This window comes from Symphalangus syndactylus, chromosome 14, assembly GCF_028878055.3.
Source record: "Symphalangus syndactylus isolate Jambi chromosome 14, NHGRI_mSymSyn1-v2.1_pri, whole genome shotgun sequence".
NCBI lineage: Eukaryota > Metazoa > Chordata > Mammalia > Primates > Hylobatidae > Symphalangus > Symphalangus syndactylus.
The window spans coordinates 52,478,869-52,499,298 of NC_072436.2; the positions used below are offsets into that span (position 1 = coordinate 52,478,869).

Genomic DNA, 20,430 nt, shown 5'->3' on the forward strand with positions numbered 1-20,430 from the left:
GGTCTCGATCTCCTGACCACGTGATCCACCCGCCTCGGCCTCCCAAAGTGCTGGGATTACAGGCTTGAGCCACCACGCCCAGCCAAACTTTTTTTTTTTTTTTAATGGTTGCATTGTATTTCATGGTATATGTGTACCACATTTTCTTTATGCAGTCTGTCATTGATTGGCATTTGAGTTAATTCTGTGTTTTTGCTATTGTGAATAGTGTTGCAGTGAACATACGTGTGCATGTGTCTTTATGATAGAATGATCTATATTCCTTTGGGTTTATACCCAGTAATGGGATTGCTGGGTTGAGTGATATTTCTATCTTTAGGTCTTTGAGGAATCACCACACTGTCTTCCACAATGGTTGAACTAATTTACACTTCTACCAGCAGTGTATAAGGGTTCCTTTTTCTCCACAACCTCGCCAACACCTATTATTTTTGGACTTTTACGTAATAGCCAATCTGACTGGTGTGAGATGGTATCTCAGTGTAGTTTTGATTTGCATTTCTCTGATGAGCAGTCATATTGAGATTTTTTCCATATGCTTTTTGGCCACGTGTATGTCTTCTTTTGAAAAGTGTTTGTTCGTGTCCTTTTCCCACTTTTTAATGGGGTTGTTTTTTCTTGTAAATTTGTTTAAGTTCCTTATAAACACTGGATATTAGAGCTTTGTCAAATGCATAGTTTGCAAAAATTTTCTCCCATTCTGTAGGTTGTCTGTTTACTCTGTTGATAGTTTCTTTTGCTTTGCAGAAACTCTTTAGTTTAATTAGATGTCATTTGTCGATTTTTGCTTTTGTTGCAATTGCTTTTGACATCTTTGTCATGAAATCTTTGCCCATTCATGTGTCCTGAATGGTATTGCCTAGGTTGTCTTCCAAGGGTTTTATAGTTTTAGTTTGTAAATTTAAGTCTTTAATCTATCTTGAGTTGATTTTTGTATATGGTGTAAGGAAGGGGTCCAGTGTCAGTCTTCTGCATATGGCTAGCTAGTTCTCCCAGCACCATTTATTAAATAGGGAATCCTTCCCCATTGCTCGTTTCTGTCAGGTTCTACAAACTATTAACATGGATCCCAGATGTTCAGGTTCAGTCAGAATTCAATCATCTCTTTTTATGATTCTATTGATAGTAACCATCTCGATTCAGCCAACAGGAAAGACAGATTTTTGTTCATAAGGAAGGAAAGAAATATTATAGCCCCTGAGCTCTAACTGTCCCTTGCCCTACTCTATCTTAAGATCCAGGATTCCTCACTCAATTCTGGACACAAATAACAGGCTGGAAAAGAAATCGCTGCAGCTCAAGCAAGGCATGAACGTGCAGATGTTGTCTGATGCTGAAGAATTTTGTCAGACAATCAGTATGGACCATGACATTGGTGGAAGAAATGAAAACCCCACTAGGGAAAGTTATGTTCAAACTCTGGTTCCCCTAACCCTGCCGTTCCAAGAGGTGCTTTTATTTTTAGATCTCCTCCAAGATAGTTTCTTGTCTGGTGGTTTTTATAGAAACAAAGCTCCAATGAGTATTACCTCCATCCCCAACCCCATACCCAGGATTTATGAAAGTCCTCTTTGGGCAAAGCACATATCAAAGATTTAAGGGATGGGTGAAAGGAGTCCTTTACCATGTCCAGGCTGCTTTGCACTTGAGACCGTAAAACCGCCATAATCTCCCTGGCCCCTGGCCTTCACTGATGCTCAGTCCTATAGAAGCACTGGTCACAGTTGGAAGCAGTTTGCTGACTCAACATACAAGAGTGACCGGCATTTTTGGTATTTAGAGCTTGACCTCAAAAGAACACATTATGGTGTGTTTCAATTTTGTTAATAAAGGACTTTGAAGATGTTGAATATTATGTGAGTACTGAAATTTTCTTTTTTGCTCAAACACTTTCTGGGTGGATGTATGCTATTTGAATTTTTATGGTTAATTAATTACTATTGGAAAGCATCAGTCAATTTTTCTTGTTATCTTAGAGTATGTAATGACTTTCTGGCAAATTTCAGCATGGATATAAACATCAAGTATAAATGTGAAATGCAGTTCCTGTAAGCCACAGCACCGGGATTGAATTTTAAAGTCCAGAATATATGAAAGTGTGTCAGTGAGGGATCTTCAGTTCTCTAGGAAAGGGCTCAAAGGAAGGTTACAGTTTATAACAACATCCCAGCACCTGTAATCGCTACAGCACTCAACTACAGGTGGGAAAAGGGAGGAAGCAAGACATGAACTTGGACAGTCCCTTGGTCTCTGGAACCTTCCGGCAGGCCATGAAAGCTCAGAGCAGAACGCCGTGTGCTTCCTGATAGCCCTCTGCCTAATCCCTGCCATCATGCTGCATTTTCCTCTAGGGCAAAAATAAAGCAGTCATTTTCATGCTTTGCAAAATAGTTCAAGCTTTTTGGATTTTCTTCCATTTTTGTAGATGATTGGATTTGGGGATGCATTTGAAAAGCCATTCCCAGAACAGCAGCAAAATAGAAACAGCCATTTGGATGTTATACCACCTTCCCTTCCAAAATGGCCACACGAATAACCAGTGCCCGACTACCAAGGGGCACCAACTTCACTCCCGATTTTATTTCTGTATATGAGTTGCTTTAACCTTTAGGATGACTTTGACCTCGACGCCCACTCTTTGAGTTCCAGGTCATGGTTGACAGATGTGTAGGCTGCGTGCCTCCTCCCTCTTTGGGGTGCATGACAGCTTGGTGGTGTTTTCCTGTTTGCTCACTTGGCTTTCCTTCCCTCTCCTTCCCGGGGGCCTCGCGTGCTGGCAGCGCCGTGGTCCAGCAGCCCAACTGCAGAACCTCGGTGCCTTCCAGCAAGGGCAGCAGCAGCAGCAGCAGCAGCGGCAGCAGCAGCTCCTCCAGCGACTCAGAGAGCAGCTCCGGATCTGACTCGGAGACCGAGAGCAGCTCCAGCGAGAGTGAGGGCAGCAAGCCCCCCCACTTCTCCAGCCCCGAGGTAAGCACTGCCTGGCTCAGGCCTCTCCTCTGCCTACTTCTGTCTCTATGAAGATAGCAAGTCTGGGCATTGTCACTGTCACACTGCTGCAGGTCTCCTCCCTCCTGCAGACCCCAAGCCAGGTGATGGACAGGAGGAGGCTATGGGTTTCGCGCTCCACATTTTCCCCACGCTGTCCCCTCCTCACAGTCTCCTAATTACACAGCTTCCTTTCAAGTACAGAAACATCAAGTTTCATTGCCCACAAATTCTCTCTTGACTTCCGGAAATTTCCAAGTATGCTATAAACATCACTGACAGGAAATAACCTATGGCTCAGGTCTCCCTCGGGGTCAGCCAGGGCAGTCGCTGGATAGGGCCACTCACCACCTGGGAAGTGTGACCACCCGTAAATCACAGGGAAAGGGGTTTTATGGATTGGGCATGGTCAGATTCTTACCTTTTTGTGGTTTGTCACGGATCAGAAGAACAAGGGCTATAAATATTAATAAAACCTTCTTAACTGTGTTTTCTTTGTGAAAATAGAAAAAGAAAAATTAGCATCACCCTACAAAAAATGATGAAACCTTTTATAGCTGTGATGAGTATCTATGTGGAAGATTTACGTGCCTCCTATAAAAACATTAGAAGGTACCAATAAAAACCATTGCTATTTCTACTTTAAAGTAGAAAGGGGAAAATTAAATAGTAATTCAGAGCATGAAGATTCTTGGGAGAGGGCTGAGAGAAACTTTCCCAGGCTGCAGAGCTCTAAGGGTAGACTTTAATATCTAAACAAGGAATAAAATAGACTTTCTTCTTGAGTGTGTAAACATTTGACATGACTAATGATTGTCAGGTTTAATTTTTTACTTACAACCCTCTGTACCATTCGGGGGGCCATATTCCTAAATAGGCTCTGAAATGGAACTAAACCCACTAAACCCACTTCTACAAACCATCGCAGTGGGAGGGGAGCACCTTAATGGGCCCGATTAGCACCCCCGTGTCCAGCTTTTATAGCAGTGCCTTAGATGTTATCACACCTGAAAGCAGTGGTGTTTCCATCTCAGGTTCACAGAGTGGCTCTTCAGTTCCTTCAGGTTTTTCCCCTCCCTACTTCTTTCAGGAGGCTGAGGCTTTTTGCAGGAGCACTGTGAAATCAAGGATGTTTTGTTTCCCCACACTCCTCATTTTCTCCTCAGCACCTTTCTGCCCTGGCTCAGGACTCTCCATTCATCCTGAACCAAGCCATCTCTCCAAGTTCTCCTTCCCATGAGGTTCAGTCTCTGCCTCTCCATCTGTCCATCTATATCTGTCCATCTATTTATCCATCTATCTATCTCTGTGTAAGGGGAAGGCTCTTAGCAACATTAACCTATGAAAGCCTTATGGTAACATAACCCTGGCTTTTCCCAGAAACTAAATTATTATTCCTTCAGCATAATTTCATTTACTCATTCATTCATTCATTCATTTACTCATTCAGAATTCATTCAACAAATATTTACTGAGCATCAGTCACACAGTACTTGGCCCTGGAATACGGAATTATATGACAGAAAATGTCCCTATCTTCATAGAGCTGACACTCTAATGGGGATAATTCGAAATGAAAAAAATACAGGAGTTAAATAAAGCAGAAGAGTTAAGCAGGCTTCTTTAAAGCCTGCTTTATGCTATACTTTGTGGAGAAATTCTGGAATATTTAGTTATAAGAAATAACTGTGTCCCAGAGACAGTGCAAGGACAGGGCAGGCAGTGAGGATATCCAACAACTGTTCGTGTCTGTGAAGATCACCCATCCAGGCTCCTCCTTGTGGCTTTGCAGGTTAAATTCATGAATGTTCAGTCTTATTTTCATCCTGAAATGTAGGTCCTAGAGCTCCCGTGTTGGCTGAAACCTCGTTTAAGACCAGTACAGTTGGCCGGGCACAGTGGCTCATGCCTGTAATCCCAGCACTTTGGGAGGCCAAGACAGGTGGATCATGAGGTCAGGAGTTCAAGACCAGCCTGACCAACATGGTGAAACCACGTGTCTACATTTTTAGTAACACAAAAATTAGCTGGGTGTGGTGGTGGGTGCCTGTAATCCCAGCTCCTCAGAAGCCTGAGGCAGGAGAATCGCTTGAACCCTGGAGGCGGAGGTTGCAGTGAGCTGAGATCACACCACCGCACTCCAGCCTGGGTGACAGAGCGAGACTCCGTCTCAAAGAAAAAGAAAGAAAAAAAAAAAGAGCAGTACAGTTATAAAGTGCTTTAAGCAAATGCTTTCTAAATGTCACTGAGATAATTACAAAGACTTGAACTCTTGGGTGATGAAAGGAGGCTCTTGTCATTTCTTCCAGTAGCTATCAGAGGCCCCTCGCTAAGGAGAGGGGGCAAGAGCCTCCTAAAGGAGTCAGTTCTAAAAGTTTAAGTCACCTGAGGCCACGTGTGGTTTTGAATTCCTGTCTTCCCTACGCAGAGGACTGCAGAAGCAGCAGGTGATGTGTTAGCCACGCTGCAAGTTCGTTCTTTCTGCAGGAAAGAAATGTATTTGTTGGAATAAAAGTAAAGTTATTTTAACATTTTTCCTAAGGATAATACAGACACACACACCCTTTAGAAAGAAAATGAGTTTGCAGACTGCAAATGGCAAAGGCGGGAAGTAACATCACCCTGTGTGTCCTCCGCAGCTGTGCTGCCTGGTCTGGCGGAGCTGGCCCAGGAGTGAGACTCCTTTTCCTGAACCCCATATGACAGTCAGGCTCTTCATAGCCATGCACCTCACATTCCGCTGCTCAGACCAGTTTGTGCTACTTTGAAGCAGAACGCTTCTTTTCTTCACTCCCCTGCTATAACAATCCTGCTGTGGGTGTAGGAGGAGCCCTGCATTCTCCCCACCATGTCCCAGCACTCAGAAAACCCACTGGGCTCAGCTGAGTTGCGTAGGAGATGTTCTTTCTGGCTGTGTGTGTTGGGAGCCAATTTGTTTCACGTAAATCACTGTAGTATGGTAATGCCATGTTCCTGCGTAGCATGGAGGGGCCCTCTCTGTGGCATGATGTGGGCTTCTTTGGTCTCAGACTACTTTTTCTCACCGGAGTCCAATCTGCTTTCCGGGCACTGTACAGCCTCTTATACCAGAGCTTTGCAGGAAAAGTTGCTTTTCCACTCAGCTAGCACGTTGACCCCACACACAGAACTCCCTCGGCCTTTGTTGTACAATAAATATTACGTGGAGGGAAAAAAAAAAGCCTGGATACATAATGTTGAGGAGATCTGGGACAAAATAGGTTTATCCCACCTCTTTACCTACAGATTCATCACCCAGCCCTTACTGTTGCTCAGGTATACTGTGTTTTCCATTGTGGCATTTCCCAAATTGATTTGACTCTGGAAACCCTTCTTCATGGGATAGATGAGCTAAAAGCACATTTTGGAAAATGCTGCCCTAGATCGTTCTTAAAAATCAGCAGAAATGTGATTCAAGTTGCTCACTGATTCAACAAGCTTCTCATTTATTAGGTGCCTACGAGGTCCATGGCAGCGGGTACTTGAAGGATTTAGATGAAGCAGGGACCAGAGTGCATGATGGAGAGCTGGTGCGTGAGTCAGAGGGAAGATCAATTAGGGAGGAGAGTCATGGCTGAAAATATAAAGCAGCGAGCCAGCAAACAAACCAGAACGTTGGGCAGAAACCCCGGATGGACGGCTCAGGGGGCAGACTGTGGCCAGCTGCATGCCAGTGGCCTGGCGTCTGCAGCCTGAGGTTCCCCTCCTCACTGCCACTAAACTCTGTATCCTTGCAGCTTCCTTGGCCACAATTGCCTCATTTCCAGAATGGCAGATATTCCTGCTCTGCCTAATCTGTGAGGTCGTCAGGGGGAAAAAATGATGATGATAAAGGAATAAATGGTACAATTTGAGTGACAGCTCATTGTGAGTTCTTACTAGGAGGAGAGACGTGGCAATCTGCCTGCCTGACCTAGTATAGATGCTGCAAGGGATACTAAAGAAACAGAGACCTGGCCCTTGACTGAAAGAAGCATTTGGCTTTTTTGAAGACACAAGACATATATACACATGAAACAAATATGAACATCAAAAGACAACACAATTGAGTATAACAGAGGGCAACAAGTACTGTTTGGAGTGTTCTTGGTGTTTTCTCCAAAATTCAGATCGAATTCTGTCATTTTAGGTTGAAGACCGACATTTCTCAAAGGAATGCGGTCCCCCTTTCACGAGGCTATGCCAAACAGTGGGAGACACAGTGATGCAGCAGTGGAGACAATTGGTCTTTAAACCTAGATGAGTACAAAGTTAGTCTCGGTAGAGCCCGGTAGCTGTGCAGCTCTGGGTATGTCCCTTAGCCTCTCTGAGCCTCATCTACAAGTTAGAGGTGATAACCTTTCTTATCTGTAAAGATTAAATGAGATAATACACGTGAAGTGGGAGTTAAACTGTAGGTATTCTGACAATGAAAGATGATTGCAAGATAATGGATGCCCTTAAACGCCCCCGTTAGAAATTTGGATTTTGTTTGAGAGGCAATAGGAGGTTATTGTAGATCCTTGAGAAAAAAAAAAAAAAAAAAGTATGATTTAGTGATGTGTTGAAAGTGGGTACTTCAAACTGATTTCCTCAGCTGTGAAGTGCAGAAAAAATGACCCTGAAGCATACCAGGCAGTGCGCCTGTACTAAATGTATTAAATTCGGCCCTTCTGTTAATGCTCCTGCTAGGAAGTTTCAATGTGAATTTTCCCATGTGCAGCTGTGTTTTGGCTACAAACAGACTTCCATGTTCTCTCATATATGAGATGTGGGCTATAGAAGGCTCCGGATGGTAGCAGTGAGGGAGAACTAGTGTGAAACGCAGTGGCGGGGCCAGCGTGAGGGGTGTGTTCTGCCATGTGTGTGTGTGCCCTCTCCCAATATGTGTGCCCTCTCCCAATATGTGCACCCTTTCTGCAAGAGGCCCCTTCAGCATCCATTCATATTTACTGTGTCCCATTTGTCTAGGGAAGCTGAGGCACAGGCGAAGGCACTGACTTGATGAGAGAAATGGGGGTTGGGAGAGACAAAATTAGAAGCCATTGATTTTTGCCACCAAATTAGCTTTCAGGCACTCTCAGCTAATCTCACGGGAGGTGAGGGATCCCCTTTGGCCAAGAAGCTGTTCTGTGTCCCACTGTCCTGCTTTCTCTGACCATAGGAGGGCATCTACCACCGCCACATGCACTGGGCATGTTCCATAGGTTTCCCGTGTTCCCTTTCTCTGGAGAAGCCAAATAAAGCGAGGTCATGATTTATGTAGAACTCAGAGGTACAAAAACGATCTGTCTTTCTACTTATTTGCATATTTCTCTGGAGCCCCTGGTTCTGTTGGTGGCCATGAAAACAAGCAAAGAAAAAAGTCACGTCAAAGACCAGAATCTGTGTCAGGGCCGGGGGATCCCCCCTTCCCCACTTGCACTCCAGGATGGACTTCTGCATCCTCACAGCTCAGGGAAGGGGACTTCATCCTCATTCTGGCCTTCACAGAAATTTTCTTGCTTCTCCAAGTCACCAGACACCCTGTGCCAGTCGGTCCTGAAGGGCAGTTGGTCCCATCTGGTTTGGGGCAACCAGCAAGATGTCCATGGTCCCTGTCATAGCTGTGGTTGCCTGATCCCCACGCTCTGTGGCCAATTCCTCTTGGCCCCAGCCCCCTGTGGCCCATCAGAGGCTTCGCATTTCCCTGAGCTGTGCCCCGGACTCAGCCAGGGCCCCTGCGTCTATGATACAGCCCTCTTGTTCCCCCTCTGAAATCCTCAATGCCTGGGGTGAGGCCAAGGGCCCTGAGTTCTGCTCTTAATACAGGCCTCGCTGTTGAAAAACAAACCTTGATACTTCAAAGGAACCTTTTCAAATTTATTATGTTAAACTGTTTTTTCTCTGGCACCAGACTCAATTTGCTCTAGACTTGAACCGATCAAACTTGAAGTATGGAGCTAAGCAGTGTCTTCTTACTCTAGCCTGGTATCTGGTCTCCCCTGAAACAATGGATGCCACGAATTCGAAAGGTGGAAGGCCATAGGGAAGAAAAAAAACATCACCTTAGCCAAAATATTTTCCCCATTTCACTTAGAGTCACAAATTGAAAATACTCTGGCTAAAATTCTATTCTTCTCAGTACACCTGTTTTCTCTTAATTATCATAATGCTGGATAAATTGACTTTATTTAGACATCAGCATTTACTCCTTGTAAAATTATTGGATTGGTCCTTAATTTTTTCTTCTTCTGAGACATAGATTCTTAGAGACACAACTGAAAACTACAGACCTCTTCTAGAAACAAAATGCATCTACAGATTTCCCATCCATTTCAGGGCATTCCCTAGCCATCCCCACACCCTCAACCGCAGAGCCAACCTGTGGGGCCACAGTTCAAAACCAATGACTTTCATGAGTTGCTGTAAGTTAGCAAAACTGCTTGCAGGAAAGTATTCCATCTCACCTCCATGTCTGAAATATTTCTAGCAAAGTGTGATGGAAGCAGGTTGAGGTTAGACTGACCCAGTCAGGCTGCCAAAGATGCACAAATCCCTCTGAAATAGTTCTGGACGCAAAACAAGCCATCTTCCCAAGGTCATTGCTCCTACTACCAAATTACTACAGACTACCTGCCTTCAACACATAAATCATGTGTTAATTGTTTGGGATTGTAGGTTCCACTTAGTCCCCTCTTCAAATCTCCACAAAGTTTTAAGTCTCACCAAAAAAACAAGTGATTTATGCTCAGGGCCTCTAAACTATTCTCTAAGTTTTGGGGCATTTCAAGTTTACATATGTACGTATAATTATAAAAAAAAAATTTATACTAACACTCAAAAGTACTAGGAAATTGGTTCTAATGAGGCACAATGCTTTCCTTATTTTTCCAAAGAGACTTGGAAGTGCTGCAAGGACATTTAGTGCCACGGGCCAGTAAGGACAGTATCATCCAGGCATCCTGAGTGCCACATGGGGCTGCGACACACACTTAATGCTTCCATTTTCCTTTTGCTTCCATCCCATTCGTTTTCTGCTCATATACTTAGAGGAGTAAGTCAAGATAAAAACAGCCAGGCCCCTTTAAAGTGAGCCTGTAATGATAGATGTTTTGTTTGTCACCGGTTTTCTGCTTTCAGGCTGAACCGGCATCCTCTAACAAGTGGCAGCTGGATAAATGGCTAAACAAAGTTAATCCCCACAAGCCTCCTATTCTGATCCAAAATGAAAGCCACGGGCCAGAGAGCAATCAGTACTACAACCCGGTGAAAGAGGACGTCCAGGACTGTGGGAAAGTCCCCGACGTTTGCCAGCCCAGCCTGAGAGAGAAGGAGATCAAGAGCACTTGCAAGGAGGAGCAGAGGCCAAGGACAGCGAACAAGGCCCCTGGGAGTAAAGGCGTGAAGCAGAAGTCCCCGCCTGCGGCCGTGGCCGTGGCGGTGAGCGCAGCCGCCCCGCCACCCGCAGTGCCCTGTGCGCCCGCGGAGAACGTGCCCGCGCCTGCCCGGAGGTCCGGGGGCAAGAAGCCCACCAGGCGCACCGAGAGGACCTCAGCCGGGGACGGCGCCAACTGCCACCGGCCCGAGGAGCCCGCGGCCGCGGACGCGCTGGGGACGAGCGTGGTGGTTCCCCCAGAGCCCACCAAAACCAGGCCCTGTGGCAACAACAGAGCGAACCACCGCAAGGAGCTGCGCTCCTCTGTGACCTGCGAGAAGCGCCGCACGCGGGGGCTGAGCAGGATCGTCCCCAAATCCAAGGAGTTCATTGAGACAGAGTCGTCATCTTCGTCCTCCTCCTCGGACTCCGACCTGGAGTCCGAGCAGGAGGAGTACCCTCTGTCCAAAGCACAGACCGTGGCTGCCTCTGCCTCCTCCGGGAATGATCAGAGGCTGAAGGAGGCCGCTGCCAACGGGGGCAATGGTCCCAGGGCCCCTGTAGGCTCCATCAACGCCAGGACCACCAGTGACATCGCCAAGGAGCTGGAGGAGCAGTTCTACACACTGGTCCCCTTTGGCCGTAACGAACTTCTCTCCCCTCTAAAGGACAGTGACGAGATCAGGTCTCTCTGGGTAAAAATCGACCTGACCCTCCTGTCCAGGATCCCAGAACACCTGCCCCAGGAGCCAGGGGTCTTGAGTGCCCCTGCCACCAAGGACTCTGAGAGCGCACCGCCCAGCCACACCTCGGACACACCTGCAGAAAAGGCTTTGCCAAAATCCAAGAGGAAACGCAAGGTAGGCCTGGGGCTGACTGGGGTGCGAGGGATGTGGAGGAGAAGGGGCTGTCTCTTAACTTGTGGGTACTTGGGTAGAGCACCCATAGGCTGCTGTTTGGGACCATAGGCTGCCGCAGGAGTTTTGTGTGTCCTTACCTAGCACACACTTCTAGGGTACTTTCTATATCCAGACACTGTTGTAAGCACTTAACATCTAACTTGGCTGAGTCCTTAAAACTGCTCAGTGAGGGAAATACCATTATTATCCCTTTTTTTTTTTTTTTTTCTGAGAGGGAGTCTCGCTCTGTCGCCCAAGCAGGAGTACAATGGCACAATCTGGGCTCACTGCAACCTCTGCCTCCCAGGTTCAGGCGTTTCTCCTACCTCAGCCTCCCAAGTATCTGAGATTACAGGCGTCCACCACCATGCCCAGCTAATTTTTTTGTATTTTTAGTAAAGACAGGGTTTCACCATGTTGGCCAGGCTGGTCTTGAACTCCTGACCTCAAGTGATCTGCCTGCCTCAGCCTCCCAAAGTGCTGGGATTACAGGCATGAGCCACCATGCCCGGCCTATTATCCCTGTTTTGTAGTTACAGGTAATTAAGCCTTGTCCCACTGCATGTCAAAATAGGAAATATTTATCAAGTGTGTGCACACACAGCTGGATGCAGGGCCTGTGAGAAAGCTAAACACATGAGCACCCCCACTCTTTGCCAGGAGGAATGGGGTGACATTGATGGTGGGATCACTCATTGACCCAAGAGGCCAGTGGCCTCATGAAGTTCAAGGTTGTGGCAGGTGAAAATGAATACGGCAGACCCTGATGCAGCATCAGAACCAGCAGCTGTTGCTTCCGTTAGCATTGATCAAGGAGGGCTTCATGGTGGAGGGGCCCTGAAAACAGGGCTCTGTAGAGGAGGGATATTTGAATACATCCAGGGTCAGGAATGGAAGCGATGAGTCCAGGGAGCGAGAAGGGCAGCAAAAGCAAGGACAGGGAGAGCTGGGGGGCATCTCTGGCAGCAGACACTGAACGTGTAGCCCATTTCGAAGGTTTTTGTGCAGAGGAATACCTTGATCATCCATTAAAGCCAATTTTGAGGATTTTTAACCCTTCCTGTTACTGTATCTTCAAAAGTAATTTTTATCACAGTGAAAAATGCAATGGGTAACAGACCAAGATTGCAATATGCATGGATGGCTCCAAATTTAGGACAAAGTTTTCAATAACAATAGCTCACAGGTATATAGGTCCCCATGACAGATGCTGCTCTAGGCACTTTATACATGTTAAATCATTTCATCCTTATAACTTTATGAGACAAATATTATTATCATACCCATTTTATGGAGAGGGAACAGAGGCTCAGAGAGCCTAAAGCAACTTGCCCAAGGTTACATAGGTCCTAAGGGGCTGAGCCAGAAATTAACCCAGGCTGTCTGGCTTCAGAGCGTCGCAATAAGAAATCAGTCTGAGGTTTGTATATTTTCCAGTTTTCTGAAGGCAGTCTAGTCTATCAATAGAAAAGTTAGACTGGACACATAGGTTTCACAGCTATTTCGAATCCCTGATTGAGAAGGGGACTAAGGAGTACTGCTTGTTACCTTGTCCTGGCCACGATGAATATATTTCTTGCTTTGTAAGTGCGCATGGAGAAGGCACTCAGTCTCCTTTTTATGACAATCATCTTTGTAACTTAAGGGCACCTATGACCAAAGAAATTCATTCTGAAGTACCAGGCTGGGTATGGTGGCTCACGCCTCTAATCCTAGCACTTTGGGAGGCCGAGGTGGGCGGATTGCCTGAGCTCAGGAGTTCAAGACCAGCCTGGGCAACATGGTGAAATCCCATCTCTACTAAAATACAAAAAATTAGCCGGACATGATGGTGCACACCTGTAGTCCCAGCTACTCAGGCGGCTGAGACAGGAGAATCACTTGAACCTGGGAGGCGGAGGTTGCAGTGAGCCAAGATCATGCCACTGCACTCCAGCCTGGGCAACAGAGCAAGACTCCATCTCAAAGAAATAAATAAATAAAATAAAAAATAAAGTACCAAAGGATGTGTTTCTTCACATAATATTAATAACATTAAGTAATTTATCCCCATAAAGTAGAATTTGAAGCCCTTGCAAGAAAGTTCATGAAAAGAAATATCTTCAAGGGGCATCTTTTTGCTTTTCCTTGGTATGGATGCAAAGAAAAAAAAATTTTTTTTTTTTTGAGACGGAGTTTCGCACTTGTTGCCCGGGCTGGAGTGCAATGATGCTCCACCATCTTGGCTCACCACAACCTCTGCCTCCCAGGTTCAAGTGATTCTCCTGCCTCAGCCTCCCAAGTATCTCAGATTACAGGCATGTGCCACCATGCCTGGCTAATTTTGTATTTTTAGTAGAGACGGGGTTTCACCATGTTGGTCAGGCTGGTCTCGAACTCCCAACCTCAGGTGATCCACCTGCCTCGGCCTCCTAAAGTGCTGGAATTACAGGCGTGAGCCACTGCACCTGGCCGGCAAAGATAATTTTATAAAGAAACCCCAACATAGTTTCCGCCCAGCACTGGCCATTATTAGCCGGCAGTGGGCACCCTTAGTTGGTCCCCATTGCCCTGAGAGTGCTCACATATAATGGAAAGTGTGTGGATTTTCACACCAAAGTGTCCTGACCTCAAATCCTGTCTTTACCATTTACCTCCTGCAGGGCCAGCTTTTCATGGGCCCCATGCATGGGACCATACTGGTGTGCATCACCCAGGGCCCCTTGGAGTTGAATGCTTGTGGCTGCCATCTTAAAATTTTTCCTGTAATCTTTGAATTTGTGATGCTGCAAATTGATGGTACATGTGCAGGGGCATATGGAGCTTTGACTCACTGTGTTCTCACCTCCTGCCTGTTTCTGCAGGGCAGGTTCTGCCTATACTTCTGCCTCCTGGCACCCTGGGCCCTAGGCAGCCTCCCACTTCCTGTCTTAGTCCAGGGATCATTGCTGCCCTTGCCACAAGAAGGGGCCTAGGTGCAGGCATAGGAAGGATCTTTCCCGTCCCTCATCCAGGTAGTAAGACATTCCAAAGAGGGTCTTGCAGTCCCCTGGGGGTTGCCCATTTGCTGTGGGTTGTTGGAGAAATGCCTGACTACTCGGGCACCACAGGTAGGGCCTCTGATTGGCAGAAGGGGAATGCCCACACTGGTGGGCTGCACACATATACCTCGTCCAAGGGCAAACAGGGCCCTTGAGAGGCTACACGCGCCCCCCCCCAGGTATCCCCATGCCCAAAGAAGTACAATGTGTATAGCAAATACTGTAGATACCTCCATGGCAGAGACTGTGAAAGAAAGGAAAATGTTTTCTATTTGAGGGTTTATAACATCACTCTTTTCCTGCTTTTTGAACAAGGGGTCCAGCATTTTCATTTTGCACCAGACCCAGAAAGTTATGTATGGTCCTTGGCCTCCTCGGTGACCTTAATCAGGTGACCTTACTTTCTCTGAACATCAGTTTCTCCATCTAGAAAATGCTGACATCGGGGCCAGCTGTGGTGGCTCACACCTATAATCACAGCACTTTGGGAGGCCAAGGTGGGCGGATCACGAGGTCAAGAGATGGAGACCATCCTGGCCAACGTGGTAAAACCCTGTCTCTACTAAAAATACAAAAATAGCTGGGCGTGGTGGCGCGTGCCTGTAATCCCAGCTACTCGGGAGGCTGAGGCAGGAGAATTGCTTGAACCCTGGAGGCGGAGGTTGCACTGAGCTGAGATCATGCCATTTTCATTGCACTCCAGCCTGGCAATAGAGCAAGACTCTGTCTCAAAAAAAAAAAAAATGCTGACATCTTTGCTGGGGTGTTGTCAGATTCACACAATATGTTCAAACAATGAAAGTCAGTAATACTTGGCAGCTCATTTTCTTCCCTACCTGCTATTCCTCCTGTTTTTCTCTACACACCCTGTCTTCCTTACTACTTGCTGGTGCTCAATCTTTGTTGAGTGTAGGAATCAATCAATCAATTAATCATCTGGGAATGAGTGTGGCTATTACCTCTGGGATGGATGGCTAAATGAATAGGCTGATGGAAATATACACATATGAAATATGCAGAGGTAGACATTGATAATATATAGACAGATTGGAAATACATAAAGCCATCCAGGCATACAGAGTTTACTAGAGAGATGTGCAGAAAGACGTACATAAAATTCCGTAATATTCTGTGTTTAAATAGTTGTATTACTTACGGCCATTTTTATTTTAACTTAAGAAACTTCATTTACACTAAGCCTGACACCTGGCTGCACTCATAAAATCTAAAGAATCATTAAACAGAGACACAAGAGAAGTGAAAGAACATTCTTACAGTGCTCTTTACTTCGTATTCTGGGCATTAATACCCCAGTACTGGGTGCTGGAGATGGGACCCCATAGACCTGGCTGTCAAACTTGTGGAGTCTTGCCCTGCTGGAGCCCTGGAGCTAAGGACTAAGAACTCGGAGCTTTCGTTTGGGCCCTCCTTGGGGGGCCCTATTACAGTGTGGGCATCTGGGAGCCCCTGTGGCAGAAGCTGTGTGGCAAAATCCCAGCCAGAGCGAGAAGGTCAGAGTCTTTCTCTCTTTGGTGTTAGCGCTTGTCTCCTGGAAAACAATGCAGACAGCCCTGAGGATACCATACTAGGTTCCTGTTAGCTCATGGAAAATGGTACTTTCTGAATATATTTGTGTTGCACCTTAACACATATCTAAAGTTAAACACAGGCTGGCCTGATAGCTGACGCCTGTAATCCCAGCACTTTGGGAGGCCAAGGTGGGAGGATCGCTTGAGCCCAGGAGTTTGAGATCAGCCTGAGCAACATGGGAAAGCCCCGTCTCTACAAAAAATACAAAAAATTAGCCAGGCATAATGGCACACACTTGCATTCCCAGCTACTTGGAAGGCTGAGGCGGGAGGATGACCTGAGCCTGGAAGGTCAAGGCTGCAGTGAGCCATGATCGCACCACCGCACTCCAGCCTGGGTGACAGAGCAAGACTCTGTCTCTAAATAAATAAATTAAATTAAACCCAATCATGGCAACAAGGATCCAGTCAAAGTACTCTTTTAGAAAAAGGTACTTTATGGATTCTAAGATGTCATGGGATAGTAATTGAAAACTAGAATTAAGGCACCAAGAGATAATAGCTTCTGCTTGCAGTTCACAAAAGGCAATAATTTTTTTTTTTTTTTTTTTGAGACTCTGTCACCAGGCTGGAGTGCAGCGGCATGATCTCTGCTCACTGCAATCTCTGCCTCCCAGGTTCGCCTCCCAGGTTCAAGCGATTCTCCTGCCTCAGCCTCCCAAGTAGCTGGGACTGCAGGCTCGCACCACCACACCTGGCTAATTTTTTGTATTTTAGTAGAGATGGGGTTTCACCATGTTGGCCAGGATGGTGTCCATCTCCTGACCTCGTGATTCACCTGCCTCAGCCTCCCAAAGTGCTGGGATTATAGGCATGAGCCACGGTGCCTGGCCAAGGCAAGAATTTTTAAAACAGAAAAGTCCAAGCTTGCCACTGCCCTTATGGCATGAATCCCAGAGAACACACACTTGCTGTACTTTATTCTGATACCAAGAAATGCCAAGGTGAGTGCCGCTGGAGCTGCAGTGGGAACTCAGACCAGTTGCAGGGCTAAATCCTAGGCCAGTTGATGGCAGAGCAGCTTTCAGAATTCAAAATGTTGAATCCTGGCGTCTGCCTCTCCTCTCCATCAGCTGTCAATTGTAGAACTGACAGATTTCATCCTTGCTTGTTGAGGAGCTAATGGGGAAGCTATGGCAGGGGCACAGCTGCTCAGGCTGCGCTTCGGGGAAGCCAGGTGAGTGGGGCTCCCAGGAGGCCTCGCTCTGTGGAAGTCGGTGCCTGGGAACTCATAATACCTCTTGAAATCCAGTGCTGATTGACTTTAGTTTATTCCCATACAGTGTGACAACGAAGACGACTACAGGGAGATCAAGAAGGCCCAGGGAGAGAAAGACAGCTCTTCAAGACTGGCCACCTCCACCACTAATACTTTGTCTGCAAACCACTGCAACATGAACATCAACAGGTACGTGCATTCCCTCCAAAGTGGAAGTGAGCTGGAGAGATCTCTGGTTCTGAAAGTCACCTGCTATGTTGGAGGAGGGTCAGGCTTTTTGAGGACTACTCTGGTCAAGGTCTGCAGACTTGCTTCCCTCCTTTAACCCAAGTCTTATCATTATGGCTGCACATGTGCCACACATTATAGCTCCAGATACTCATGCAGGGTACTTCTCCATAACCAAAGACCAGATACTAGTTACACACAGCTCTGCACTCCCCAAGACATGCCCTTCCCCCAAAAAAACTTAATAACTGAATTTCTAATCAATATTTTAATGGTAACCACTAAACTCATAAGAACACTAAGCTTATTAGACAGATGAAGAAATACACACTTCAAGCTGAATCTCCATGTGCAGCACCTAAAGCAATTAATTGGATATAGACCAAAATTGCGGCCTTAGAAGGGTCCGTGTTCCCAAAGTTAAATGGCCACCCTGACACTCCTCTCAAGAGGTTCCAGATGGACCCACCCAGCACTGACTCCCCTCTGTGATGAATGGCTTACAAGCAAGGCAAGATCTCAGGTATTTATTAGAAACGAGTAGCTTATCATCAGTCGTAGAAGCTCTTTCCATTTTGAAATACCACAGCACAGAAACCACTTTTCCTCTCTAAGACACTCCGTACCCTTCCTGACCGTATACATAGAATTTTAAAGGGAGATGAATGTCTCAGCACAACACAAAAATGTAAACTGAAAGGTTAGGAAAAGATGTAGAGCAGTGCTAAAACTTGGCGAGGAAACTGGAGAGCGAGGGTGCACACACACAGGCCCACTGCAGCGCCAGAATCACCTTGGAAGGCGAGGGCTCCTGTGGGTCTGAGCAGGAGGAAGGGCTGCCCCTGCATGCTGCCCACTCCTCGGTCCTCTGTGCAGGGTGGATTCCAGCCCAAAATATTGGGAAAGGGGAAATGGGGAAAATGTAGTCCCCAAATATTTTTAAATGTGTGATATCATTTAGTGCTTGTTAATGCACTAAATAACCTTTCTAGCTGATCTGGTGGCTTCCATAATTTCTAAGCAGTGAGGAATATAAACCGTATGTCTGCACAACTGCAATATGACATGAAAATAGCTGTGATTTGGCCAGGTGCGGTGGCTCATGCCTGTAATCCCAGCACTTTGGGAGGCTGAGGCAGGCGGATCACAAGGTCAGGGGTTCAAGATCAGCCTGGCCAATATGGTGAAACCCCATATCTACTAAAAATATAAAAAAATTAGCTGGGTGTGGTGGCACACTCCTGTAGTCCCAGCTACTTGGGAGGCTGAGGCCGGAGAATTGCTCAAACCCGGGAGGCAGAGGTTGCAGAGAGCTGAGATTGCGCCATGGCACTCCAGCCTGGGTGACAGAGAGGCTCCATCTCAAAAAAGAAAAGAAAAAGAAAAAAAGAAACTAGCTGTGATTTATACTGGTGACACAGTCACAGGTGTTGTACTACTGCTCCTGCTAAACCATGACTCTGGTTTCATACCTTTACTCATAGTTCAAGGAAATGTTCTGTTACAGTGAGAGGTTAGTGAAAATGAAGAGGTCACTTCTCCATTCAAGTTCTTGGACCCCAGGTTAAAAAACTCTTGCTCTAGAGACTTAGCCTGGCAGAGCCTCCTAGTTCTGATGGTTTTGTTGCTGTTAAGTGGTGACACAATGCATATAAAATGCTTAGAGTACATTCTGGGAAAGGTGGTGTGTGTACCTCTGGAATTGTGATTACTACTATCAAGTTTTACCAGTGCTGTACAGCAGTCCTGGAGAAGGGGATTGCCAATTTCAAAGAAGAGCTCCAAAGAAAGTTTCTTTGGTCAACTTGGATATATATATAAACTTGCAGTGATGAAAAACGGGCAATCATGATATCCATGATAATATTTAATGTCACAGTTTTGTTTTCCGTGCACTGTAAAAATCACGAAGTATGTCAAATAATAGAGACTGAGGAAAAGGTCTTTCTTCACTCACATTTCGAGAAACAATTATAATCACACTGTTCACATTATCTTCAGCATCAGCATCTTCGCCATCACTAGATGAGCAACTTTTGATTCTCCCAAAGCACTTTTCCGTGACACAGCCTCTATGTTGTTAGATACACAGTGCTTTTGGAACAGTGCTTTTCACCAGAAATTCTATCCCCACATGTATCCATTTGCATAACATTCAGAACCTTGGTTTTGTCATTTGTTCTAGAGGTCTGTGTTGGTAATTTCTCCACTAAGGAAATTGCTTTTCAAAGTGACTTTAGTAGCTTGTTTGTGGTGATAACCAACACGTGCAATTAAGAGATCCCAACCCCAAGAATAATGAGTAAATCTTTGTTAGATGGCTTTACCATTTTTAACTGACTCTACCAGGTGACCTCTATAAGTATCCTAAATTAGCGATGACTGAGTTTATTTCAAACTAGTCTGTCTTCCCCAAACACTACTTTAAGTAATAGAGCCCTAACAATATAATATACATTGCAAACTCAGATATAAGTGAATCCCTCTTCACTGATGGTTGATTTTGGAGAACGTTATATTCAAGCACAGACAGTCGTTTTGAAGGTAAAATAAGGAGTTAGGAATCAGAAACTGTAACTTCTACTCACCGTTTTTATTTATTATTTTATTTATTTATTTATTTTGGAGACGGAGTCTTATTCTGTTGCCCAGGCTGGAGTGCAGTGGTGCAATCTCGCCTCACTGCAACATCCACATCCCCCAAGCGATTCTTCTGCCTCAGCCTCCTGAGTAGCTGGGATTACAGGCATGCACCACCACACCCGGTTAATTTTTGTATTTTTAGCGGAGACGGGGTTTCACCATATTGGCCAGGCTGGTCTCGAACTCCCGACCACAAGTGATCTGCCCACCTTGGCCTCCCAAAGCGCTGGGATTACAGGCGTGAGCCACCACACCCGGCTTCCTACTCACTGTTTTTATATTCTAGGTTTAATCTGATCAATCCCTGGTTAAGTCATAAACTCAGATATTAAGAATTGGCTTCACATATTGCAGGTTGTTCTCTGGTTTTATTATTTTCTATATTACATTTAGTACAAGCTCAGATGAGATAGCAAAAGTCTTTTTAGAAATGTAAAATACGGACTGGGCGCAGTGGCTCACGCCTGTAATCCCAGCACTTTAGGAGGCCGAG

At 45.9% G+C, this 20,430-nt stretch overlaps 1 protein-coding gene across 8 annotated transcripts in view; it reads left to right on the forward strand.

Annotated features, from left to right (window-relative positions):
* Positions 1 to 20,430, forward strand: part of AFF3 (ALF transcription elongation factor 3) — a 606,392-nt gene that overhangs the window by 547,954 nt on the left and 38,008 nt on the right. For all 8 annotated transcript variants that reach the window (XM_063617614.1, XM_055243815.2, XM_063617612.1 and 5 more), the window contains 3 exons: positions 2,781 to 2,967; positions 10,105 to 11,199; positions 17,131 to 17,255. In XM_063617614.1, the coding sequence (XP_063473684.1) occupies positions 2,781 to 2,967; positions 10,105 to 11,199; positions 17,131 to 17,255 (1,407 nt within the window). The remainder of the gene's footprint in view (positions 1 to 2,780; positions 2,968 to 10,104; positions 11,200 to 17,130; positions 17,256 to 20,430) is intronic.